Consider the following 19,026-nt stretch of genomic DNA (forward strand, 5'->3'; position numbering starts at 1 on the left):
ATCCCTAGCATGGAATTCACTTTTTACAGTCCACCAAGCTGACTCTGTCTTCTTGGAGACATTACAGGTTGCCACTGCCAGACAACCAGTGCAAGTACACAACCATCGCCTTGCAGAACCAACTTGTTTCCCCCCAGAGTTCTACCCTGAAGAATCAGCCTTAATGCTTCAATTAAACACAGCCAGGATACTTTCCAGTCGGGCTCTCTGCCCTAACATGTTATGTCTTTCTACACCCAGAGAGCAAGGGTGTGGTGGTGGGGGGCACACAGGGATGGGGCGCCAGTACTTCTCAGCTTCTCTGGCTGTTGCGGTGGGCATGGCAATGGTGGCAGGCATGGAGAACACCTGCTGAATTTGCAACTACATCACTGCCAGAGACACATATGTTTTAACTCCTACTTGCAGTCTATCAGTACCTGAATGCCTTTCAGAAGCTTGCTGGGCCATTTTTATTCAAGGAGGTATGAAATGCTTGAGGGCAAATATGGGGTTATTTTGGTTGTGTTAACTGTTAAGAAGGAATTCTAAAGCATTGTTCTTAGCACCACAGTACCCTCTACTGGCCACTAGAGGCACAATGAGATGTTAATAGGTCTGTCTTGGTCAGTTAGAGACAGTTAGAACTTTACAGTTGTTGTTGAAGGCTAATACCTTCAATGTCTCTCTCTCAGTATGTAATCTTTTAGTTTCTTAATAAATCTTTGGTTTTTTTAATTCAGCCTAACGTCTCCAGCTAATCTCTTGGTTTAAATTTCTTTACCACCAGAGCATACTCAGCTGTATGAGTTCTACATTTCTCCTATCACATGTGGAAAAGCAAACACTGCACTCTGAAGATTTTCAACTACAGATTGATATCAATCAATATATTTTAAGTGAGGAAAAAATCCATAACAGCTTGATTACCTTTTTTTCTTTTTGAATGTAATAACTTTATTGATAAGACACACCAGTAGTTACCACCTTCACTTTTTTTTAAAACCACAAATATACAGGACATCATAAACACAGGTGCCAACATGGCAGGGTTTAATGTTAGTTGGTTGAGGGGAAACGTATTGGAGAGGAAAGCGTGGGTCAGTTGGGGAGGCGCTTGGAATTAATCAGACATTTGGGGGATCCTGCATGCAGCAGGCCACCCTTTCATTGTCACATACATAATTATATGTATAGCTTTATATTATATATCTCTTTATATAATATATATATATACATATATACTATACATAGGCAGTAATGCCATTGGCAAAGACACCACTAGGATGGCAATGCCGCAGGGGCAGCAAGATTGTCGGAACAAATGATTTGTGTGTGTGCTGCATGAGGTAAAATGAACTGTTTTCTGCCATTCATATTCTCACATATGTTAATTCAAATTCCTAAGGAGACGTGCCTGTCCTGCTGTCTGAGGTTCCACCCACATGCTTGTGAAGGTACAGAGGCCTGGCAGTCTCATGTACTGAGGCCCCCTCTTGCTTATTTCCAAGGTGAGGTGAAGTGCATGAGGTTAGGTGCACCTAGAGCTAAGGAGGCACCTCGTTTTGCTTGCAATAACCCAAGGAATGGCTAATTGGACTGGTGTGTGCTCCTGCCAATTTGCTTGTGAACCAAAATAGCACCTCTAGAGATGGGTTGGTGTGTTTTCATCAGGAATGTCTCTCATTCCTAGTCAGACACTTGCCTGGATAACTTCTGACCCACCAACTCAGGCAGAGTCCTCCAGCCACATATGGACATTTACCAGATGTTCCATAAGCTTCCTAGTTTTGCTACCTGCCTAGAACTGCCAGGTGGGTTGTCAACTACTTGGCAAACCACCCTAGTGGGTCAGGAATTGTGCAGACCTGGTCTATAGTAGTATACGACAGAGAGTTATGCCATATGCCAGTAATTTTATTTAACAATGCTTTATCACTCTCTGTATCTTCCATTCCTCTGCCCGAGTTGCTCAAGTCTGGATATTGCATTCATACTAGAGAAAGAACATGCAATATTTTACAGAAGGGGCTTTTTATGCAGCAACTGGGTTACAGTGGATTTCCCAACAAGCAATGTACAAAGTGTGAATGGCAGATGCACGCTCTTAAGCACTCCAGGATGTGTGCCAAAAAGTGGAGAAACTCCACTCCACATAAAACACACTTTTACATGTTTAATGAGAAAAAAGCGGTTGTAACTCTGCTGCTTCATAGAGGATGAAGAGGTTTAGACCAGGGTCAAAACTCCCATCATCCTCAGCCACAAAGGCCATATCTGGGGATGATGGGAGTTGTAGTCCAACAACATCTAGGGGACCAAGGTTAAGAAACTCTGGCTTAGACAGCATATAGCACTCACTGATGGTACAATGCTACTACACTATGGCTTCACAGGAGGCTAAACAGTTCCAGCAGGATTATCAAAGAACAGCCACACCACTGCAGTGTCTGGGTGGCCAGAATGTCTCCTTTGCCCCATAGAATGCAGGGAATGCTAAAAGATACCATTTTACCAAGCAAAATGTGTTCAATTCTTTTGCCACTACTGAGTAAACGCCTGTTCTCAGGCATTTTCTGGTAGTACAGGCACATTCTCTCCTGTTATTATGCAACAGGCTTTGCCTGAATGCACCCACATTGATTTTGCCTGCTTCCAGAAAGTTATAAGCAGAAAATTCCAAAAGCAAATTAGGAACAGAGTTCTTCCATAATGGAGTAAGGATAAGAAAGGCAGATAGGCCAGCAACCAGGACATGAGCACACTATTTCCATGTGAAAGATTTTCCCAATAAAGATAGTGAGCACAATTCAAACATACCTACATCAATACATTGATAGTCAATAGTCTTAAGTGCACCTTATTCTCTGTTGGAGTATGACCCATGACCACAATCCCTTCACAGCTGTGTAACTGTGAAAAACATTCCTGATTTTAGGGATCCATCAATATGTGACAGGGAATGGGGTATGAAAACAATCCCCATCATACAAGAAGTCAGGATTCCATTTGTACATTTGCAGTTTATCAGAGTCTTTGCCTATCGCTCAAGGCTGAACCCAGTTTTAATCTCTGCTAAACAAATGTTTGGGAATTGAAATCTCCCACTCCCATGTGAAATCATGCAATGGACACTGACAAAACTTTGTGACAAAGCAGGATTTTCCACCCTCCCTTCCCTTCAATCCCATGATTCTCTCTTTCCCTCCAGGGGGAGAGAGGAAAAGGAAGGACCTCTCCCTGATCTCAGTTACAAAGAAACCCACTCAGTAAATACCCACCCACCCACCAGCCTAAATATTAGGCCAACCAAATAGAAGAGCAGATTTGGGGTGGAGAACTTTTCCCATCCCTCAAGCCCTATATAGTATTGCTTTCACTTGGGACCATTAAGCGAGGGACTTAGTTCCTCTTTATGTACAGCAGAGTATCTAGCCCTCTTACTTTCTGCTAGTTTCTAGCCACACACAGTATATAGCAAGTCTAAAAAGAAGGTGCCAATGGAGAATGTCTCAAGACAACTCACATACACACACCAGCATGCAAACCAAGCACCAGAGGAAGTTCACTAGAATGGCTCCTCCCCATTTCAGCCCTTGACAGATGTCCCACACCCTCTCCTTTAATGTTAAAGGCTATGGGTAGAAAAAAAAAAAGAAAAAGCAAGTTATCTGGTCATTTAGAAAGGCTCCCCTCTTTATATCACAGATTTGTCTCCCTTTCCTAGCCTGGTACTAGTGAAGAAAAGACACAGCAGCAGTCAAAAGACTTGCTGCTTCAAACATGTTTTGACTTGCATTTTAAAATGCAAGTAAGGAAGCATCTTCAAACTGGCCAACGCAACATGCTTTTGTAATATCAGAAAGGTCAGCCACATGTAAAGCAACTAAGGACAAGGTTGTGGGAGCCTTGTAAGACGCAGGTACATGGGTCTAATCCTTTCAGCATTACAAAGATGCATCCATCAGGAGTCAAGAGATTAGGAATAGAGTACAGGACACTAAGCCCAGGATGAAGAAGCAGTACACCACCCTAATCCTTTCAGCTACTTGCAATATGACACTTCCCTACCTGTGTGTATATACGCAGCCAGAAAATGGTTTAAAATGGATCTTTGCAACACTGAAGGATCAGACACACACAAGGAGCTGTGAAAGGTGGATCATTTTAAATTAAATTTTAAATCATCTATAGAGGGAGTAATTATTTTAACATGAAATGGCAACTATGAGTAGAGAACCAGGGACTGGTAGTTATTCCAGACTGTTTGAAATACTGGTTTCAGTAACAAGGGTTAGGCTCAGGTAGGATAAACAGGAGACAAGCATACAACAATGAATGGGACACAAAGCATATTCACTGATCATGTCCAGTCAGTCTGGAATGTGTAGACTACTTGGCCAACACAAGAATCTGAATTTTCTCCCAGCATGCCAAAGTGTTCAGTATGGGAATCTTTCTTGACCACAAAGATAGTGGATGTGACGGTTCATTCTGCACAATAGCAAGATTAACTTCCGTCTCAGTTCCAGGAAAGCTAGATATTTTAATGGGGAAGAAAGGTCTCATGGACAACCATGCTGCTTGTAGGGTCAAATGGCAAAATTCAACCACATTTAAAAGCTAGCTTTCCCCACAAGTCAGTCCTATGAACAGTGCATAACATCCAGATTAGTTAGTTATGACTGAGCACTGTTGAAATAAAGAGACAAGTTGTACATGGCCAGTTTAAGCCTCATTAATTTCATGAGACTTAGTCATGACTAAATTAGTCTTGATGCTGCCCTTTATAGAGTGTGTGCCATGTAAGGACTGTGGTCATGGAAGGTGCTTCTACCTGGCAAGTAAACATGCAGTAAGGGATTTTGTTTTAATACTGTACACAGACTATATTCATTGTCATGTTAACATGATCCTATAGAAAGATTACTTGCATGTTAGCTAGTGCTAGGGATGTGGCTTACAGCAAAGTTTCAATTCTGGCTCCTCCATGGCAGTTCAATACTGTATGTGTGTGAATACATGATCCTTAGGTGGCATTTCTATTTCCATTGTAGGACTTACTTCCAAATAAAATGCTTCCATAGCATTTGGGCTTTTCCTGGTGAACTATTCTCATTAGTCTCCCTTCCTAGGAACTGTTCCAATTAGCCATAAGCATAGCCAAAGTAATTTTGTTCAAATGAGGTTTGATTAACACAGCCAACATGGGTTAAGATTTTCAGGGGATTTTGCCATGTTGAACCATTACTACAAGTATTCTGTTCCATTGAGATCTTCCATTGCTCTTTGTTACTGAACAAATATCTTCCCGACTATTGTTGGCAGTAGACAGCTATTTTCCCATTTGATTTGAACTCTTTGACCTAGGCAATCCTAGTGGTGACAGCCCATTCCCTGGGAAACTGAATCTAAGAAAGTTAATTCCCATCCTGGATTTGCAATTCCTAATTATTCCTGTTCAAAAGCATAGTGAGTTATCAACAGGACACATGCTGGTGCATTCCCAACCCTAAGTTCACTAGAAACGCTTATTTCATCACATAAAATAAGTAGCCCTTCGCTATTCATGTTTCTGTGGATTTTGATGGTGTCAGCAATTTCCCACCCCATACTTCCAAGACCCACATGGCCTCAGTACCTTTTCTCCATATTAGTTTCATAAATTAAACAATGTCTGTTCACCAGACTATACAGCAGCTCACCGTAGAATGGTAGAGAGTTTGTTCCTCACAAGAAGTATAAAGGGCTTCCCAGAGCCTATATATCCAGTGCTTACATGCACTGTGCCTGTACTTTTTCAGCCCGAGTTATCTTTTGCATGGTGAAGAAGTCATGCAATACTTTCACCACAACCTCAGACTGTAGCTGCGCATTCCACTGAACTTTCCAAAAAGTGGACCAAGAGAGAAAATGCTCAGCTACAGTCCAAGCTTGTGATGTCTCACATGCTTGTCTCACAAGCTTGTCTCACATGCACCATTTACCATGGGCTAAATGCAGACAAAAGATAACCTACGTCATTAAAAAAACACCATTCTAGCATGGGCAGAATATTCATGAGAATTATCCATACTACTGTCCTTTTTTTTGGCCTAGTCTTGTCAAGCTTGACTGGACTGGATGTGAATCTGAAACCCAACTCTTCCATGAGCTCAGTTAGAGGGTAAATCTATTTGAGATGCCTTTCCATTTACACACCATATACACCCATTCACGTCATTTGTCCTTGCATGTCCACATTTGCCCCCAGTCAGAGCCTTTGTCTGTCCATCCATCCATCCATCCATCCATCCCCTTTTCTCTCTACTTACATTCACACAGACATATCAACGTCCATCCCCCCCACCCCAGTCAACTCCCACCTGCCCAGCTGTTGTGCCTTTTATCACACCATCCCGAGGTCCCTTCCCTCTTCCCGCTACAGAAAGTATAAGCTGGATACCTGCCCACAACAGCTCCCCAAAGAGAGAGCCCTCGCACAGTAACATGGACAGTAAAACACTTTGGAATCAATCGAATTTGGTTTTGGTAGAGAATTCAGGAGGGGTGGAAGTGTTAGGTTTTCTGTTTAAAAAATAAGAAATACAAACAAATATTCTAGAAGGCTGGAGAGTGGCTGAGAGCCACCTGTTGCTCCGGTACACATGTCTGTTTTGCACCTTGGTTTGTTGGTGGTGGAGGGGAGCGGGCAGAGGGGAGGGTAAGGGGGAGAGCTCCACCGGCTCTCAGTAGTCCTGCGTTTGGTACCCATGTGTCTCAGCATCAAAAGCATCTGCCGAAGGGGGCTGTTGGTACGTCCCCATGCTATCTGTAGTGTCATCCTCGTTTGTGTAGGGTGCATAAGGCATGCCGGCCTCCTGACTCGGGTCCGTGTAGTCCTGGGAGAAGAGGGCTGAATCGGCACCAATCTGGTATCGCTGGTATGCCAGAAATGCCTGGCCCACCTTTAGGAGGAGGATGTGGCGGTGTGGGAGAGATTTTGGAACACGGGAAGGAGAAAGACATGGGAAAGAGAGGGAAATATATCAAGGAGAAATAAACAGAAACTGGGTTAGTAGGGGTTAGTTGGTGCACAAGACTTAAAATTAGTATATCAGACACATTAAAATTAACAAGTTGAATGCAAGCACATTTTGAACAGCAGGAAGATTTGGCACACCTCACAGAAAGCACAAGTTCAGGGGGAAAGCCACTGAGTGAGCAAGGGCAACTGGGAGAGCTAACTTCAGACAGCCACTTTGTTTTTATGCAAAGCTCAGCTCTACAGCCCATTCCCCTGGTTTACGTTGCGTCTCACTGTCTTGAGAGGCATGGCAAAAGTGAAGTGGCGGTCATGTGCATGTTCACCATGCAGAGCATGGTGCTTAGTGCAGGGATTGTATGTGTTCAGTTTGGTACATCCAATCCCCATGACCCACACATGTTGAGGGCTGCAACCTGGGTCCGTGTCTTCCTCATTCACATGGTCGACTGCAAAATTAATGCAGCAGTGCCACTCTGCCCAGCCAGCTTTCCAATATTCGCATGTGTGGGGGTAGGGGGTGGCAGTCACCTACCTTTTCCAGGGAAACGTCTTGCACATGCAGACACACTTTTAATAGCTCTGGGTGTCTAGAGATGCCGGCAGGTGGGGAGGCAAGGCAGGCCGACATTTTCAACACACAAGACTTATCAAAGTGGTGCTGAAGAGGCCCAGCCTCATCACTAACACTGTGCAATGCTCTTTGGTGAAAGGTGGACAGAGGAAGAGTTTGAGATTCAGGGGTCCAGTTCTTCAGCTGCCTTTCCACATCATCAGCTTGCAGATTGTGTCAGGACAAGAGCAAGCAGAGAGGACACAAAGACAAGCAGAAGTGGAAACTACATTTTGGCAAGGACCCACTACAGTTAAACGTATTAAGACTGAAACAAGACTGAGAGAAAGGCACATTGGTGTTATTTGGCATTAGTTGGAGGCAGAAGGCATAGAAGGGCTAGGAGAGGAGAAGCCAACCCATATATATTCTACTTAAACAATTTAGAGCTAGAGGACAGGGAAAAAAGCCCTCCAAAATACCAAGGAATGCTGGTGTTCATTTTTCTCCGCACCATACAGCTGCACAAACATCCTATATATTTTTTTCCTCTCTCTCTCCTCTTCCTTCCTGCCCCTGAGCTTGAAGAGTGGGAAACATTTTCACTCCAAGAATTTCCTCCCCAATATGCCAACCTTTACAAGGACTGGCATCAGGGCAGCACTGGTGGAGAGCTAGGGAACAGTGTGTTGTATTCTTCCTGAAAGGTAATGTTTCCAAGTTTCCGAAAGGCCAGAAATGTCAGGAAGCCCTGTAAGGAGAGAACAGGATGGAACGAGGGACATTAGATAAGAGGGGTGATGAGAGGGGGAATTAAGCAGGTGACTGAACTATGGGCAACCCATGGGGCAGAAGGAGAGTGTTGGCACAAGTCAATTTTGCAGAGCAAAAAGGTTAAAGCACATGGATATCATCAGAGGGTCTCCCCTTTTATCAAAGGGGATTTGAATAACAGCAAGCTCTTTCCACTGCTGAAGGACACTGGTCACTCCTCTGGTCAATAAGGTCCCAATACCATTCAGAGTTGAGAAGGTACATAGGAACACAGGAAGCTGCCTTTTACTAAGTTAGACCATTGGTCCATCTAGCTCAGCATTGTCTACCCAGACTGGCAGTTGCTTCTCACTGATTAAAAGTGTAATAAGATGCATTTAAGAGGGTACACAAGTTTTGAACAGGGCAACTGAAAGAGGCTGAATATCACCACGAAAGGGAAGTGTGCTTCAAATGTGAAAGTCCTTCATTTTTGTTAACTGAATAAAGAACAAAAACTATAGCTGCCAGACATTGGAAATACACTAGACAGTGAAAAGCATCCTATGATAAAGGTAAATACAGAAGGCCCTAGATTATCCCAGGGGTTATGTTCCATGATACCACTATGAATGCTGAAACTGTGATAACTAAAATGTGCCTATAGGAATGATGGGGTTAGGTTCCTCAGCACATTAAAAATACCAAAAAAATTGGGGGGGGGGGGAGACAGAAGAGAGGAGCTCCAGATGTGTCTCCAAGCAGGCAATACCACTAGAAGTGTGACACATGCACACAGGAACTGCAAATGGCTGGAATTCACCCCCACAATAACTGAAGCTGCATATATATAGCAGAAACCATGAATGCAGAACCTGTGATAACCGAGGGCCTCCTGTAGTGTGATCACTGGCTTTTTTCTTTCTTTTTAAATGGAGAGACCTGAAGAGGACAGCACCCAAACATCAGAATCTCCAGCAGATGCAAGGGGCAAATTTATTAGAAAGAATCAATGGTTCCAGCAGACTTTAATATTGTGCTCTTCATCAAGGGACTAGCAAATACACAAAACACATCAAAATTAAATATTTAAACAGGAGTACCATATCATAACCATCAAAAATTATTCATAAAAGCAGAGTGTAAAAAGCAATACCCTTAAATGGAGAACTAAAATATAAAAGGATATATTTTATAAAAATAAGATGGGAAGGCATATTGGTATGTGTCATTCTTATTGTGTTTCTAATCCTCTTAGTAAAAGCACATGCTCAAAACACATTGGGACCATTACTCAGTTCTTCTTAATACATTTGTCTCCTGTATCTGCTGGATTAGGCATTTTTGGATAGACTGGGCTTGCTTGTCTCAGATTTTTTTTTTTTAGTGGACATTTTAAACTTGTGTGTATATTTCAAATATTCAGCAAAGCAGCTGCAGAAGGTTATCTTCTCTATGAAAGGTGGCAATCCCTCAGAAGCACTACCAGTTTAAAGTTCCATCCTGTTTTAATGGCATCACAGCTTACAAGGCAAAGGAAAGAACAGCCAGATGAACTCTTGTTATACAATCATAATGTAATGCTGGGAATCCCCAGCCTACAGAAGGCTGGGTTCTGGGGGGTTCTTCTTTTAACCATTGTGTTTGCATTACACAGTTGCCATTGTTCCATTGAAAGCTAACAGCCTCATAGCCAAAAAACACCACCAAGCCAGTTACCTACTGCAGTTATTTTATGCCTTAAACAGGTGTACTGGTACTTGGTCAGTTTCCAAGTACATTTCAAAAGTGATCGTGTTGACCTTAAATGCCTCTCACGGCTTGGAACTGGAGTACTTGAGGGATTACCTGCTTGCACAAAAGCCTACCTTCACACTAAAGTCATCATCAAGGGCTCTTCTCCAGGCATCCCCATAAAATGAGATGTAGAGGGCAGTAGCTAGAGAGACTGTCTTCTCAGTGGCAGCACCACATCTCTGGAATGCTCTCACTAGGAAGGTGTACCTGGCACCAATGCTGTATGCTTTTTGGTGCCCAGTGAAGACCTTTTTATTTCCCTAGGCTTTAAAAGCAAAACAAGAAAACTAAGTCCTAAATTTCTATTGCTTTTATGTTGCATCATCCGCTGTTTTCAATCTTTACCTGTTTTTATATTCATATATGTTCACTACATGTACAATCTGTGCACAGTGAATGCACATTCAGATCCGTACACATATACAGTTATTCACACGTGATGTTCAATGTATGGACAGTAGTACATTCATTTATGGGGACGTGTACCTAGGTTCTTTTTTTAAATGAATGCATATGCTGTCATTCACCAAAAAAGCATGTACATTATCTGAATAGTACATTACCTATTGTCTAATCAATTTCTCCTGTGATCCATCTAGTGATTATGTGAACCCCTATAAAGACTGTGTCTTCACTGAGTGACCTCAGGCCAGTTACTCTCTGTCTAAATAAACTGCATGTAATAGGGCTGTACTGAAAGGCATCATCTCACACTGCGTGGGAGACGGTACTGGTAAACCACTCCTGTATTCTACCAAGAGATCATATGGAATGTGATCGTTTGGAGTCGACACCGACTAGATAGAACAATCTTTTTAATAGGGCTGGAAGGTGAGGCAAGAAGGTATTTTACAGAAGACATCCAGAGTGACTAGCCAGGTCTAAGGCTGCTTTACTTACCCAGGTGAAGATGGAGAAAAAGGAGAATGCGATGGCTGCTCGAGCTGCATCTGCTCCCTGGTTCATTGGGTTGATTTCTGGCTTTGAAACTCGCCACTGGTCGGCCAGGAAACAAAAACTGACAAACCAGAGGAACGCCCACAAGCCTGGGAGAGACCACCATCAAAACGAAGAGGGGAGAAAGAAAGGAAGGGATGGAAGGAGAACAAAGGTATGCATGATTTTTTATTCTTACATTTTCCTAGCAATATCAATTCTACAGGATCCCAAAGTGTTCTGCAGTCGGGGACAAACACCAAGGGTGCAATTCACTGCTAAGACATACAAAGTGAACTGCGTGTTAAAACCCCTTCTCAACCCTGTGTTTCTCTCTTAATACTAACACGAGGGGGCAGAAGAAAAGCTGGAAGGAATTTCAGATAGGAAATTGGGAGGTTGGAACAGGGTGCTTAGCCCTCCCTCGTCTTCCCTGGCAAATTTCCTCCTCCCCTGCACCCAGCCAAACTTGCTTGGACTGCTTTTCCTCCAACTGAGCTCCAAGACCAAAAGAAATCCCAGCTGAGAGAAAGCTTCTGAGAAGGGGGCCTTTATTTAATTACATTTACCTCTCCTTCCTTCCTTAATTTTGCTAATATACATAGGGTTCTCCCATGTGGTCTTCCATCCAGCCACTGAGGAGACCAGGTCCTGGGCTTTCTACTTCCTTCAAAATCTGTTTCACAAGCACTGGGAATGCGAGCAACAGTAACATATGGAAGAAGTAACAACAGAGAAAACAAAGAGGACAGAAGCATTTCACATTTCTAGGTCAAGAGATTCTAGAAAACATGAAGGGAATCAGAGCCCTCTGTGAGAAGACATGGACAATTCCTCCCCACCCCCAGCATGTTAAAGGCAGTTTAAGAGAGGGGTGGTTGCTTGTGGGGTGTGTACACTTCACACTTTCATTTCTGGTAAAACAGGTGTTGAAGGCTTTTGCATTAATTTAAAAAACCCACAAAACTGGTTTCATCAGAGGCAACACTGAGACAAAAGTGTGTTTGTGACAGAGAGAGAGGGCACATACACAGGAAGTGAGACATCTCTCAAGCTACCTTGTTCAAGGCTATGTTCTGTCTCCAGCCTTAGAGCATCAGTGGATAGCACGAACCTCGCAAGAGAAAATGAAAAAGGTTCCTAATTTTGGAATATTTCATTATTGGTCCGTTTTCTGAAGGCTGCTTCCCTTGGAAATACTTCTACAGACATGGGACTACTTCTAAACTCACTGCTTCTTTTAAAAGCCATGTGATTTTTAAATGCATGTACAGTAGTACACTTTCTTTCTGTTCCCTGAATGACATAACAGAACAAGCCCATGGCAGAAGAAACTCAATAAAGTGTCTCAGGTGTAACAAAGGTCTTTCAGAGAAATACTGTAGCTTTATCAGTCTGTGACAGCAAACAGGAAATGTCTTGGGGCATTTTAAAGACCAATAAATTGATCGTGGCAAAAGCTTTCATGAATGTGGACACATAAATATACACACGGGGTAGAGAGAAAGGTACTTGCAGAGAGATAGATGAAAAAACATCCTGATTTATATTGCATTTATCTTGTAGTTTTAAGAATACAATACTCAAGAAAGTTCAAAGCGCTGCAGATTCATGATCTCAGTAGCCTTACAACAGCCCTGCATTATTCTTGCCCGGTTGCAGATGGGGAATCGCAACTTGCCTAGGCCAGCTGGCAAGCTCACGGCAGAGCCAAAATCGAAACTGAGAACTTCCTGGGCCCACCACTCAAGTCTCTAAGCCATGACATAGCAGCAGCTCTCAAGCAAACATAATTACATGAGATAAATGGGGTTTACTTCTGAGTAATCACGACTGGGATGGATTGAGCTGTGTACTTCCTTCACTGCATCTTACTGCTTCTCTCTTATGTAGGATTCTGGCTGTTTGCTCAGATTTGCGGAATGGGAGAAAAGTTCCCCCACCCCCCCACCCCCAATAGCTTGCAACCTTCATTACGAAACCAACAGAAACATGAGCACGCATTGAGCCAACATCCCTCTCATGCTGTGCTGGTCTATACTGACGTCATTAACTGCAGGAGAGCTGTGTCTGGAATTTACAGGGTAGTGCATGCAGAATAGAGTTCTTGGAGTGAAAAATACATTTTAAGAATGAGTAGATGGTTTACTTGAAGTATGATAGGGAAAACAGTCCCCATTATTAATAAAAGATTACATGTGACTAGACGGTGTCATGAAATTAGATGAACAAGAACTCCAGTTTATTTATCAGAAGACAGACTGTAGCTTGACTGTAGCTCAATGGCAGAGCAACTGCATGACTTGTCCCCTTTGCTAAGCAGAGTCCACCCTGGTTGCATTTGAACGGGAGACTACTGCATGCGTGAGCACTGTAAGATATTCCCTTTAGGGGATGGAGCCACTCTGGGAAGAGCATCCGAGGTTCTCAGTTCCCTCCATGGCGTCTCCCAGAAAGGGCTGAGAGAGATTCCTGTCTACAACCTTGGAGAAGCTGCTGCCAGTCTGTAGACAACATGGAGTTAGATGGACCAGTGGTCTGACTCAGTATACAGCAGCTTCCTATGTTCAATCCCTGACATCTCCCAGTAGGACTGGAAAATACTCATCTGAAACCCTGGAGAGTTGAGGCCAAACAGCATGGATAATACTGAGCTAGACGGACTAATGGTCTGACTGTATAAGGCAGCTTCCTATGTAAGGCTCAAGCATCCCTAGAAGTCACTTCTGTATCCAATTATGGCCTAGAAGGGCTAATAAATATTACCATGGTCTATAGAACTGCCATGCTGTTTCTGGATTTTTAGTATGAATAATGTGTACTAACCCTTCCCACTTTTAACAATTATAACAATAAGTTTAATTTATTCTTGCCTTCTACTCTATAAAATGTCATGGTATTCTTTGAGCAAATTTTTCCAAGTCCTTAGCGGCAACCTTCTCCTTATAGAAAAAAACTAAAGCATTCGGGGCTTTTGAGCTTAGAAAACTAAATGTGGACATGATCATGGTTTACAGAATTATGCATGGTGGTAATGGAGAAAGTAGACACAGATAACTTTTTCTCCCTCCCCATAATACAATAACTCTGTGTCATTAATGAAACTGATTGGTAATAGATTCAGGACAGACAAGTGAAAGCACTCCTTTGCACAATGAATACCTTATGCAATTTACTGCCGCAAGTTGTGGTGGCCACTACTTTAGCTGGCTTTAAAAGGGGATTAGACAAATTCATGGACAGATATTAGTGTACACACACAAAATATACACGCTGATGACCTACCTGTGCACAGAGACTGAGTGTATGTGGGGTGGGTGGGGGTGACACTTTACTCAGGCCCAAAGGTCCAAGAGGCAGAGCAGTCTCAGCTGCAAGCCCATTACCATGAGGGGAAAAACTGAGGCTGGACCATAAGAGCAAACCTGAAGCTTATGCAAACTTATTTATTTGTATCTATATGGGGTATCCAGATCTTATGAGATTTGTTGGAGCCGATCAGAAGAGAATAGGACAAGCAACCTTCTAACCGTGAGCTACCAGCCCAGGCCCAGAGAGAAAGAGTTTGTATAGGAAACTAGTAACAGTACAGAGTGAGATGTGTGCCATCCTATGTGGCATATTTTGAGAAAAGAAAGTCTCCAAATTCCTGACTGATATTTGCATAGGAAGTATCAGCAGGAAATAAGGAACTCAGAGACTCATTCTCATATTCAGATATTTATTCTCCTGTACAGACAGGAGGAGCCAAAGGATGCGGCACCTAACTGGCAGCAGGAAGCAGGAACAAGCACACGCACCATAATAATTAGGGACACCAAGACCCAGGGACAGTGGTAGGAAGTCAATGCTAGTGACAAGAATTCCAAGCCCCAGAACATATGGGAGTAAATGAGTTAGGCCTCTGGTCTCCAGGGTGCACAGAAGAATTAGCACTAGACCTGAGGGACAGGGAACAACATCTACAAGGCATTTGCCAGTTGTGCATAATTAATACACACACGATTATAAATAGAGATCAAGCACACAAGGAACCAGAAACCTAAGGAGCTGAAATAAAGGGGCCTAAAGAAGCTAGAGGACACCAATCAATACTTCTGTTTTTCAAAACACACAAGGCCTTGGGGGGGGCGGGGAGGTGGCGATGGCAGAGAAGGCTGGCATTAACACAAATTTGTGATGGGCCTAGAGAAATTATGCTTGAGTACGGCCTACACACACATTAACCTTTATTCATGTGTGTTACAGTCAGGGCCTCAAAGGAAAGCCACACTACTCTGGTTTACAAATGCTCCCCTACTGGCGGCCTGGAGACTTACAAGATCAATCTTATAAGATGATTGGCTATGCACACAGGTGAGAGCTAGGCAGTGCCCAGAATACTGGACTTTGACTGGGAAGACCCAGGTTTGATCACCAAGCTTACTGGGCAAACTTGGGCCAGTGACTATCTCTCAGCCTAAACTCTCACACAGGGCTGTTGCAAAGATAACAGTGTGGATCTTGAGTTCCTTGGGTAGGATACAAATTTACAAAGTAAGAATTTAAAAGCCTGATCTGAAAGTCTGATGTTAAATCTTGGAAGGGTTGGAAAAAAGTGTAAGTAATGAGAAAGGTGTTTGTTTTTAAAGAACCCTGTGGAATGGGTTCCCTGAAAGTTGAAATTTGAGAAATGTTCGCTGTTGGATTGTGCATAGGCCCAGGTAAACCCTATCCACTGGGCATCTGCCATCATCAGAAACATCTGGTGTTATGAAAGACTGGTTTGTTCTACAGTATTTGCAGGTCTCACAAAAGGGTGTCATGACAAGTTTCCCAATCCCATCAAATGTAGAGGTTCATTTGTATGGCGGATACCCACAGAATCAACTAGATGAACATTGAAGTATACAGGTAACCACAATTTAAAAAAGAGGTTTAAAAGTTACGTGTGCACATTTACATTGGAAGAGGGCCTAAGAGAGATAAAGAGTGCAATGAAAAGGCATATGGTGGGATAGGAGGCCAAGAAGGACCAGTAATGAGAACAGATGAAGGAAGAATTGAAGAAGAGAAAAGAGGGTGAAAAGAAATTCCAGACAGACTGTGGAGGAAGAGAGAGAATCGGGGTATACAATAAATTGTGAGTGCAAGGATAACCCTGCAGCAAAAAATACTAGGCATATTGCTCCAAATACTTGGAGCAATTTTCCAATTTAACTCCAAGATACCTGCAGAATATTCCCCATGGACAGAGAACTGTGATTATAGCCCCGGGCAGACTATAGCCTCTACTGCACTTCTACTTTGATTTGGTTCTTATGGTTCAGAGGAAGCAGAAAACAACATGGGACTTGCTTCAAGTCAACTGCTGGACAGGCTCCTGCGAAGCCTCAGAAACCACATGGGGGTTACCAAGTTTCCTTGAAGGTCTTTAATTTATTAGAAATTAGCTTTGGACAAGTGTTTGTCTAAAAACAAGCAAAACAGAACAACTGCTGATCAGCAGCTAGGCTGAAAAACCAGCTCTGCAATCCAGCATACTACAACCCTGCATACAAAGATCAGGAAAGCTTCTGTTCCAATTGCTTGTTTTGTCCTGGAATTCCTGCACAAAAAATGACCTTTCTAGGGAGAGAGAAAAAAATAAGGTAGTGGTGGGGAAACCTTTCAGGCTACTTTTATCCACTATAAAGAAACAGAGAGGGGTGTAAATGTAATGTTTCTCCTCTGCAGGTCACTGGAGGCTTGCCCTTTTCAACAATAAGACTTCAGCATGCATATACAATTAAATGTACCAGAGTGGGCACTGGATTTCTGAGGTATTACCTAGAATAATGCCTGCTGTAATGCATTTGCTCTAGCAGCACCTGACATAGCAAGGTCTAATTGCTAACTTACTCTTGGAAAGACAAGCGTGTGAAAGAAAAAGCAGCTTCAGAGAGTAGCTTCTGTGGGATCAGCAAGTTCTTCCATAATATTGCAAATGATGTCATGGAAGCAGGAAGTTAGAAGAATCCACACCCTCTTCTGCAGAGCTGGGCTAAATTCCATATACAAATGAAAGCATCAACCAAGGACCACTTTGGGAGTTCATTCCGGCTCCTAGGTGGGTAGAAACTGCCAACCCAACAAGGCATGCATGTCTCATCTCCTTGAAGTTTCCAGAGGACTTCCAGATCACTAGTCGGTTCTCAGTAATGTACGCAACAAACTATAAAGCAGTTTTGATCAAAGAATAACAAACCTCTGAGACTAGAACAGTCTTGCCAGCTAGTGCATGCAGGCTTAACTAATACTAGCTTAACCTGCGCAGAGCATCTGCGCGCTAGTACTTGATTGCTCCCCTCACCCCCTCCACAGCCCCCCTCAACTCAGAGATCTCTCCACCTTCACCTGAGCCACACTCATGCTCCTCCTCCATCCGGCTGCTTCCATCCCCCTCACCCCCTTGGTCACTCCTCCAATCCTTTACTCCATCCCTCTCACCCCTCTTGGTCGCAGCTGCAGTGTTGCCGGCGCCTATTGGCTAAGCTGTAGCCCCCTATCCCCAGAGACCTCCCAATCCTCCCCCAAGCCCCGCTCCTACTCCTCCCCACAGGAGCAGCAGTGGTTGACCAGGCCCTTCTTTGCTGCTGTGGTGGCGGCCACTCTTTCCCCTCAAGCCGCTGAGGCCCTTGCCTGCCTGCCACCCACCGCCAATGGCCTCGGTAGCCCCAAACCTCAGCAGTGGTTGCCTGGGCCCTTCCTTGCTGCCAACAGGTGCAGCCATGGCCGCTTGTTTCCCTCAGACCATTGACAGGTTCGGGCCCGTCCCTCGCCCTCACTTCTTTTTCTCTCTTTCTCTCTCCTCCACTCGCTCTCCCACTGTCTTTCTTTCCCTCCGTTCTTTTCTCTCTCCCCCCCCCGACTTCCATAGATAGATAGATAGATTTCTCTCTTCTACAATCAAGAACATCTTCTGACCACTAACAGTTGCATTCCAACTGTCCTTAAGCATCACAGGCTCCTCCTCCCTATCTGCATATGGAATCCCCACTGCCCAATCACACAGTGCCACAGGCTCCTCCTCCCTATCTGCATATGGAATCCCCACTGCCCAATCACCATGGTGCTTCTGCTCTCACAGGCTCCTCCTTCCTATCTGCATATGGAATCTCCACTGCCCAATCACCACGGTGCTTCCACTTGCGAGCTCCACTGCCCAATCACCACGGTGCTTCTACTTGCGAGCTCTCGCGAGAGCTGCCACACACAGGATTAGCCACGGGTACATAGGAGCATAAGAAGTTGCCATATACTGAGTCAGACCATTGGTCTACCTAGCTCAGCACTGTCTACACAGACTGGCAGTGGCTTCTCCAAAGTTGGAGGCAGGAATCTCTCTCAGCCCTGTCTTGGAGATGCCAGGGAGGGAACTTGGAACCTAGATGCTCTTCCCAGATATTCCTAAGGGGAATATCTTACAGTGCTCACATGTAGTCTCCCATTCATATGCAACCAGGGCAGACCCTGCTCTTAGTTAAGGGGACAAGTCATGCTTGCTACCAGATCAGCATGAGCACAGTTTATGGCCAATTTGTTTCAGGCAAGTGAACTGATATTGATCCTTGGCCTTGAGCACAGGAGAAGTTAAAATTCAGAGCAAGTGACTCTTTTGAAGAAATATCAGACAGGGCATAAACCAATAATCTCCCATTGGGCAAAAAACCTGCCTAGAACCAAAGTTAGAAATAACAACATGCACAATATTTAAAGAAATATGGAACTGCCCTATCTTGACTGACATCAAGTCATCCAGCCCTGTATTGCTTCTTCCAACTGATAATGGCTCTCCAGGATTCTTTCAATTGCAGAGGCTGAGGAGTGCCCTTGGGGCCTTCTGCATGCAAAGCAGGCACTTCACCACTGGACTATGGGACCTCCCCAAAGCAGGAAGATCACCACAACAATAAAAGCAGCAAGAAGAGTGAAAATGTGGTGCAAAATACCAGCAAATGTGTCT

The 19,026-nt window shown here is 43.8% G+C and overlaps 1 protein-coding gene across 4 annotated transcripts in view; it reads right to left on the reverse strand.

Annotated features, from left to right (window-relative positions):
* Window positions 1-905: 905 nt before the first annotated feature.
* SYNGR1 (synaptogyrin 1) overlaps window positions 906-19,026 on the reverse strand; it is a 48,348-nt gene continuing 30,227 nt past the window's right edge. Inside the window, exons 3-5 of one of the 4 annotated variants that reach the window (XM_053253271.1) lie at window positions 11,007-11,152; window positions 8,192-8,307; window positions 6,792-6,926 (exon numbers count right to left, since the gene is read on the reverse strand). In XM_053253271.1, coding sequence (XP_053109246.1) covers window positions 8,209-8,307; window positions 11,007-11,152 — 245 coding nt within the window. In that variant the 3' untranslated portion in view covers window positions 6,792-6,926; window positions 8,192-8,208. Of the gene's footprint in view, window positions 8,308-11,006; window positions 11,153-19,026 lie in introns of all 4 variants that reach the window. The other 3 variants (XR_008308050.1, XM_053253268.1, XM_053253270.1) reach the window with 3 other exon arrangements.

Source organism: Hemicordylus capensis, chromosome 5 (assembly GCF_027244095.1).
Source record: "Hemicordylus capensis ecotype Gifberg chromosome 5, rHemCap1.1.pri, whole genome shotgun sequence".
Lineage (NCBI taxonomy): Eukaryota > Metazoa > Chordata > Lepidosauria > Squamata > Cordylidae > Hemicordylus > Hemicordylus capensis.